The following is an 8,586-nucleotide window of genomic DNA, read 5'->3' as shown; positions in this document are numbered from 1 at the left end:
AGTACCTCGTTAATAGTTATAAGACGAAGTACTTCAGGAACTAATAAATAAAAGACACTTTTTTGAAAATAGAAGACTTAGTTTTGTCATTTTGAAAACTTAAAAAGTCATATTGACTCAGATATCAAAGATAAAAAATAGACATTACCTTTTCTAATTTAAGTAAGTGGTAAAATTCGCCATTGAAATATTATTTATTTTTCAAACTAATCATTGAAAAATATAAATAAATGATATGTTAAGTGACATTACAAATTCACAATACATATTTAATAATTTTAATTGATTATTAATATAATATATTTATAAAATTAGATTAAATTAATTTTAAATTAAAAAATTTTAATGTTTCAAGATCTCTCTCAATTTAAAATTAATTTAATCTATTTATATAAATTTATCATATTAACGATTAATTAGGATTGTTAAGTAGTACTATAGACAGTATGATATAACTTAACGTGTCAAATTAATAAATGTTAATATTGTTAGTAACAAAAATGATAAAAGCATTAATATAATTAATTTAAAATATTTGAAAAATAAATTTAATTAATTTTTTTTAAAATTAATTTAAAAAATGAGTACTTTTTTAAAAACGAAATTGACCATTTACTATTTTTGATTTTGTAAGGGCAATATAAGACCAAAGAAACAGAAAAGGTTTCTACGCAAAATGTATTGTATTGATAACAACATTTAAATTGAAATTGTTAAGACCAAATAAATAAAAATATATTTAAAAAAAATAATCTGGTAATAAAACAATTTTATTGATATGTATGTGTCTTTCAGCCTTTTCAGGCTCTCTTGTTTCAATATATAATCAATTGGAGCCCTTTCTAAAAGTGTTGGGCGGTTTAATGTAATAATCCAATTCTCAGTATGTCATATACTGGAAACTAAGTGTTATTAATTTTTTTAAATTAATTAAATATTTATTATTGAGCCTGTAACCATATTAGCACACAAACGAATTTCTGAAATTTTTTTTTAAAAAAAGAAATAGTTAAATAAGTACGACAAAATAACATAAATATCAGAAATAGAAATAACATACATCATATATATATATATATATATATATATATATATATATATATATATATATATATATATATATATATATATATAGGTCATAAGTTAACGTACAACTCTTCACATCTTGTTACTATATACATAATCAACATTCCAAACCCTGGGCCATATAGGAAGGTCCTAGACTGACGCTCGAAAACTAACCTAGTCAACTATATACATTCTACTCTCTCAAATCTAGTCAAAAGTGAGAGACTAACTAAACACAAAAGTTAGACTAACACAAAAAAAACTCTTAGAAGTCACATCTTCAACTCCCAAACATCAACTATCGTTGTTAGAAGAAATCTTAATCACATCCGAACACTTTTCAGGATCCTCGTCCTCATCATCAAAACTTTTAAAAGGACGATTTTAATTCGAAATGCAACGTTAACAATCATGTTGAATTGAAAAAACAAAGGTTAAAGGCGATTTTCATTGACTCCAAACCTTAACGACCAAATCAATATTTATCTCCAAATTAGTGATTCCTCAAGTTAGTTACACTGAAACTACCATGTCTCCCCCAAATAACCTGTACTACGTTGTCTAAGGTGCCAAGTGAGAAGGATTTTGTTTTCGGCAAACAACCTTCCAATAAGACTCTTTAGAACAAGCATCCATTCTTTTAGAAATATCCTTCTACAAACAAATTAATCCTTCATCCTCCTCATTCTCCAAAATATGATGATGAGATTCCCCTACTCTATCTCCATGGTGTCACTAAGTTAAGACCAGGAGAGGCTAAAGAAAAATCGTTGATAACAGTAGATGCTGAAAAAGGGTTCGAAATTTAGTAGCCCTAGTTAGAGCATTGAAAACCCTAGTAGAACACTAGAAATCCTAACAGCTCACTTGATTTAAACCCTATTTTAAATCATACGCTTTTAGAGGGAATGGATCCTATCAAGATTCATCATATATACCGAATTATACCGGCTAGACGATTGTTATCAATGTTATACAATGTCATAAATGACGCATGGTGAGAAACACACTTAAATTAATGACTAAACCTTATACATCATGTAAGGAATTTTTTTTATGCCTAATAAAAACAAAGATTAAGAAGAGATTAGCATATCAACTATGTAAATCCACGAAGCCTTCCCTTGACAAGTTGATATCCATTATTATTAACAGGTATTCGTAAAACACAACCTTTTTCATAAAGAGAAAGAACTAAAGTTAAATATATAAACGTTCAAAGATATATTTGATATATTGAAACTAAATGAAAACAAAAAAATCCTTTTATACCACCATATGTACCCGTAGAGTTGACGAAACCTCCTCGAACTTCTGATGGATAAATAGCTCACTAATTTCTTTTATATCTAAATACATTGAACTAATACATTGAACTCTTACATAGTAGTTTATCCATTATCCAAACGAAGAATTATATGATGCATGAGCTGCTGATTACAATACTAGAAATTCAATATTCATCTAATAGTCTAAAACAAACTAAAAATTATATAATATCCGTCTAATAACATCACGCAACCATGCTACAAAATAAATAATAAATATCATTCGAATTATTATTACAAGAATGGTAACAGTTATTTAAAAGAAAAGAAAGAACTCAAATGAAACAAGGCCAAAGTTGTCTAATATTCTCCATTTCTTTCAAGTGTTGAGAGATCTTATAAACTAACGATAATTAAGGCAAAAGTTGATTAATCCGCATAGCATTGTACACCTCAAAAAGTTGACATCTATCATGTAAAAGGTTTAAAATTGAAAAGAGCAAATTATAACTCATCATTTGTAATGTTGAGATACCTCCCAAACTAGTTTATCCATGAAATGGCATTTCTTGTCGAACCCCCATCCTGGATTGCTCTGCATCATCATGTTCCAATCCAAACATTAACATAAACATGCTACATAGAAAGCAAGAGAATCAAGCATGCTACATATGGTGGTGCATCATTTATGTAATTTCCCCACCACAGGCATACATATGATTTGCAGTCTTGTATTATTATGCATTAACAAAGACATACGTCATATACATACTGCACATATATAATTCAAACGCATGCAAAATCATGTATGGATTAACATTAACATATCATTCAAAGTCCAAGGAAAACTTCTATTCCTTGTCCTTTTTTCATTTAATCAAAACTCTGGCTTATGTCAGTATCTTACATAGTAGGTTCCAAAGCCACATAAAAGAGGAGGTTACCTAAAACTCTGTTGAAACTCAATGACATAGATCAAACACGGAATTGTGCTAAGGTTTGGTTGTTGCCCAAGAGCAACATGCTAGAAACTTGTGAAGAATAGAAATGGAATAGGTATTCCTGTTGATAAGCATTTGAAGACTGATGTGATAAGAGGTTAAACGGATGGGTGATCAAATCATCGCAACTAAAATGATGATTAATGGGGAGGCCTTTCATGTGATTAGTGCACATGTATCACAAGTCAGTTTGGAAAAACAACACAGGCAAAGTTTTTGGAAGATCTACAAGATCTAATTCAAAACATGCCATTGGTAGACAAGATTTCCTTGGAAGACTCAAATCGACATGTGGGGGAAGGATGAGTGCAGATATGAAGGGATCCACAAGGTAAATGGTTTTGAGATAATCAACACATAAGGCAAAATAATTTTAGGATTTTTTTTCAACCTTCGCGTTTCCTAACAAACACCAATTTTAAGAAACGAGACAAACATCTTCTGACATATAAAGTGGGTAAGTCGATTTTTTCTTGGACTAACTGCAAAATAATCAATTTCTTTTGTCAATGTGGTTGAAAATGCTGGTAAGAAGAATCACAGTAACCCTACTGTATCAAAAAACAAAACAAAAAAATAGTGTGCTCTTCGACTCCAGCAAAAAGTGACAAGAAGTCATCAATAAAGGAACCCAATGATTAGGTGGTGGCTAATGAAAGGTGAGAAATAAAGAGATTTCCAAAAACAGGTAGAAGAAAAAGGAAGATAAGATGAGATGGCATACGTGATGAAGTGATCAGAAAAGTAGCAAAAGAAACCTTCGGAGAAACGAGGTGCTGGAACAAGATATAAAGAATCACGATGGTTGGACAGAAGTATGCAAGAGAAGATGAATGTAAAAGGAAATTTCAAAGATTGTTCTCTATGACGGAATACAAAAAATAGAGAAAACTGAAAAAGTATAAGATGACTAAGGCGATAAAAGTGGTGGTAACAAAACAAGAAACAGATCTTTTGGGAGTCTATTGGTCTGAGGGCATGAGTGAGAAAGTTGGTGTGATGCCTATTGTTGAAAAGATGATTTATTCACATATTATGTGGTTTAACATGTTGGGATAAGACCAGTAAAGTATCGGGACAGGAGGTTATATCAAATAAGAAATACATCAGCGGCTAAGGGTTAAGAAATAAGATGGTTGAGAGAGATGTAAATACAAATAGACTTCAGGCAAATGACATGACACAATGACGTCATTTAATTCATGCTGCCAACCCCATTTATTGGAATAAGACTTGTTTTTTCCCACTTTACATTTCAGAAAAGTATGGTATTTTGGTCTTTGTATATCAACCATGTATACCATCTCTATGGTGATATTTCATACTTTAGGACTTAGAAGTCTTCAAAGTGTGACAAAAAAAAAAAACCCTCATTGTTTGAACCATTCTGCAGTACACTACAAAAATGCTGAGAAATGATTCCATTACTGCATTCGACTTTGGATAAGATATACTATCGAATTGCTTTTCTACTATATTTGTAGCTAATAGAATGTTTTTGGTTGTACTGCAAATCTACAATTAGAACCATTTATTATTATTTGCTAATTACTTTCTTTATAAATACTTATGATGAATTCCATAATATGAACTTATGAGACTACCAACGTAAGACTGTAAGAGACAAACTCAATAGGATCTACAGTTCAATGCCTAAAACAAAAAGTAACTTGCCATCCAGTAGTTACAGTTTCCAAACCTGTAGAGAGATGACAGCACGGTTAGTAAATTGCTTCACCGAAGATGGTGCACTTTTAGGAAGAGTGCTAGCAACTCTTTCTAATTCTTCATTTTGCTTCTTTGCAGTTACCCTATCTGGTCCACTGTAGTGATCAACGATCTTTTTCAGCAAAGGAACTCTCGCCATTGTCTCTTCCATTATTTCCTAGTAGGATATGAATATCAGAGAAGCAAAAAACAAGTGTGAATAAATACAGAAACATAAAGCAGACAATTACTTCAAAGGAAAAGAAGTAATACAGCAGTTATCTAAATGTACATATTAATCAAGGGGAAAAAAGTGAGTTATTAGAAATTTGGAAACCAAACTAATTGTCAAAACTCAAAACTTTGGCACGTTACGTAATTTCTAGTAGCCCTCAATCATAGATAAGATTACTAATACAGCATACCTCCCACTCTTCTTGACTTTGAATCCCTTCATATGCCATCAAGAAGGGCTTCATCTTCTCGAGTGCATCCCGAAGTGGAATAGGTTCTTTCTCATCAATATCTGGGTTCTGATCAAACTCACCCATCAAATATTCTGGCTCAAATTCAATCTGCCATAAAAAAAATAAAACAACAGAGAACAGTCAAATACTGTAATATGCAGACTAAACATGGAACAGAGGGTTAGCATAAAATTTTTCCCTAAGAAAGCCATTGTTCTTAATTTCTTCTGAGATAGTTGAATCAAGGCCAACGAGTTTCCTAATAACAATTCAATTAACTCAATCCACTTCTTTATGCCCTTCCAATAAATCCAGCTAAGCTGGAAAGTTTCACCTTGATTCATTGAACTACTTTTGATCATTTCTCAACAAATTCAGAATGACAGTGGTAGCTAACCACTTACAGCACAATTGGTGTCAAATGCTTCCAAATACTCATCCTCCAATGGTGAGGGGAAAACACTATTAGCCATCTCCTCAAAACCTGCAGTCAATTGATTCATGATGTCAGGCCCAACCCGCTGGGCAAACCTCTCGCCGTCTGCATCATCTCCAAGAAACATCTCTGAGGCGGAATCCTCTTCATCCTTATCCCGATCACCCCTTTCCTCCAAGTCACCCACTCTAAATCCTCCTCTCCCCCGACCTCCACCCCTGCCTCGACCAAAGCCACCTCTTCCTCTTCCAGCAACATCTGCATTATCCCGTTGCAACAGAATCCTCCGTGCAACATTCACTGCATCATCAACACTTTGCATTGGCTGTCTCTTAGGCACAGAATCAGATGGTGCAGCAGCAGCAGCAGGAGCACGACGATCACTAACACCACTGCCTGGAGCTCGCTGAGCACGGATATGCCTATTCTCTTGGGAAACTTGAGTCCTTTGATTGGGCTGCTGCTGGGGCTTCCCACGTCCACTTCCAGACAACACGCCTACTATGCCTCCAGGAAGGTTCTTTTGATCACTCTCACCATCACTACTGCTAAAAATTGGTGCTTTTGGTGTCAAAACATCTGAAGAAGCACCAGCACCAGCACCAACATAATCATCATCTTCCTCTCTTTTGAAGAAAACGGGTTTCTTTGGCTCAGAATCAGGCTGCTTCTGGGAATTTTGTTGGATATGGGATGGTAACGGACCACCACGACCACGACCAGCAGATGGCTGTTTTATGTAGGACATGAATGACGAGAAAGAAGGCATGCCTGACGGAGGGGCTGGCCTACCATGACCGTGTCCGCGACCAGAAACCGGAGATGGGGGAGAAGGCAACTCTGGTGCTTCAGATTTAGGATCACCAGAATTGGGCTTTCCTGGAGAGCTCTCATTGAATCCAAATGGTCCTCCCAAACCAGAGCCTCCACGACCTCGACCACTACCGCTGCCGCTGCCACCACCAAAACCAGAAGAGGTGGAAAAATGTGCTAGAGTGTTCCTAGTGGCATTAGAGATGGTGGGGGTTTGGAGCCTTACTCCAATGATTCCTCTCATTGGCAATTTGATACAAAATCCTTTCTTCGCAATTTTTCAACATGAAATACCTGAAACAATAAAAAATACTTTATTAATTTGTTATGGTGATCGAATTAATAAAAAAATAAACTGAGTGTGACTTTTAAGTATGGGAAACTAAATCAATCTGAATATGTTGCAATATATATTTTTGGTGTCAGAAAACAAAAGGAAAGAAAAAGAAACGGAAAAAAAAAAGAACAAGCACAGCCTAAATGGCAATAACTACATCACAACGCAGCAGAGGAATGTTATCTGTAATATATAATATAATGCTACTGAATATTTTTGAAGTAAGAAATTTATAAGCACATGCAAACAAAGTGTTCCAATCTTCCAATACTGCACCTCATGAAGGAAACCATAAATTTATACAATCTCATCAACTATCCAGCATACATAACAATTCCATCCATCAACAATAACATAAGCCTCAATGAGAACATAAATCTAACGTAAAAAGCCTCAATAAAATCATAAATCCAATGACATAGAACATAACATAGTCTCAATTAAAACATTACATAGTCATTCATAACATTGTTGACCTTTCAAAATTTTCTGCTTTTAACTTCTAAAGACACTGAAATTAAATTAAACAAAGGACAAAAAAATATAAATTAATAACCGCCTCAAGAAAGAAATTTCAACAGTGATATCAGAGCTTACAGGGACAACAAGAAAAAACAAAGAATATAGAAGCAGAAAATGGTACACGAAGGGGACGGCTGGAGAAGAGGACAGCGAAACCACAGAGCCCGGAGAAGACACGGCTGGTCGGCCACGACGCTGTCCAGACGAAGGCGGCGATGCTCGAGACGGAGAGACGACTGAGCTTGAGGCGCAGTGAATCGTTAACGGCGGAGCTCCAGTCGCAGTTAATCGCGGACGGCGGAGCTCCAGGCGCAGTTAATCGCGGACGGCGGAGCAGGAGCTTGAGGCGTTGTGAATGGTGGACATTGCGTGAGATTTTGAGTGTGTGGGAGAAAAAAAGTGATGAGTGATTAGTGATGAGCGATGAAAATGGAGAATCGAGAACGGAGGCGCTGTGAATGAGAGCTTGCTTGGAAACCGAATTAGAATTATCTAAAAAAAAATTTCTTTGTTTTGGAACAAATAAAAAAAATAACTTGAATTTTTTTTAGAATTTCAATTTTTATTTTTTATTTAAAAATAATTTTCACACCAGATAAATTTAATACGTCAAATATTTAAAAAATTATATAAAAATTGTTCCAAACTAAAAAATTAAATTTCATTCTATTAATATAATAAAATTATTTTAAAATTCAAACTATAACTGTTAAAAGTTAAAACTGAACCAATTATCAAACCGAACAAATTACTGATTCATTAATTTACTAAGTCAATCAATAAATTACTAATTAAACCGACAAAACTGATCTTATGTAAATAAAAAATATAATATAATAAAAAATTTAAAATTAAAATTTAAAATACAAATCTTCTTTATACATTTTGCATACTTATACATTATCAATGATTCTTCCACATGCCATAACTATTCAAATTCATTATAGGCATTGGATTGTTTTGATTT

The 8,586-nt window shown here is 33.7% G+C and overlaps 1 protein-coding gene across 1 annotated transcript; it reads right to left on the bottom strand.

The window, feature by feature from the left end:
• Window positions 1–2,592: 2,592 nt before the first annotated feature.
• On the bottom strand, window positions 2,593–8,157 carry LOC112785965 (uncharacterized). The gene is made up of 5 exons (XM_025829413.3): window positions 7,741–8,157; window positions 5,916–7,054; window positions 5,470–5,619; window positions 5,037–5,222; window positions 2,593–2,931 (listed from the first exon to the last, which is right to left on the bottom strand). Exons 2-5 carry the CDS (start codon window positions 7,002–7,004, stop codon window positions 2,851–2,853), a joined length of 1,506 nt encoding a protein of 501 aa, XP_025685198.1. The 5' UTR covers window positions 7,005–7,054; window positions 7,741–8,157; the 3' UTR covers window positions 2,593–2,850.
• Between the last annotated feature and the right edge of the window lie 429 nt (window positions 8,158–8,586).

Source organism: Arachis hypogaea, chromosome 1 (genome assembly GCF_003086295.3).
Source record: "Arachis hypogaea cultivar Tifrunner chromosome 1, arahy.Tifrunner.gnm2.J5K5, whole genome shotgun sequence".
NCBI classification, from domain to species: Eukaryota; Viridiplantae; Streptophyta; class Magnoliopsida; order Fabales; family Fabaceae; genus Arachis; species Arachis hypogaea.
This window is presented reverse-complemented; position numbering and strand designations above follow the sequence as displayed.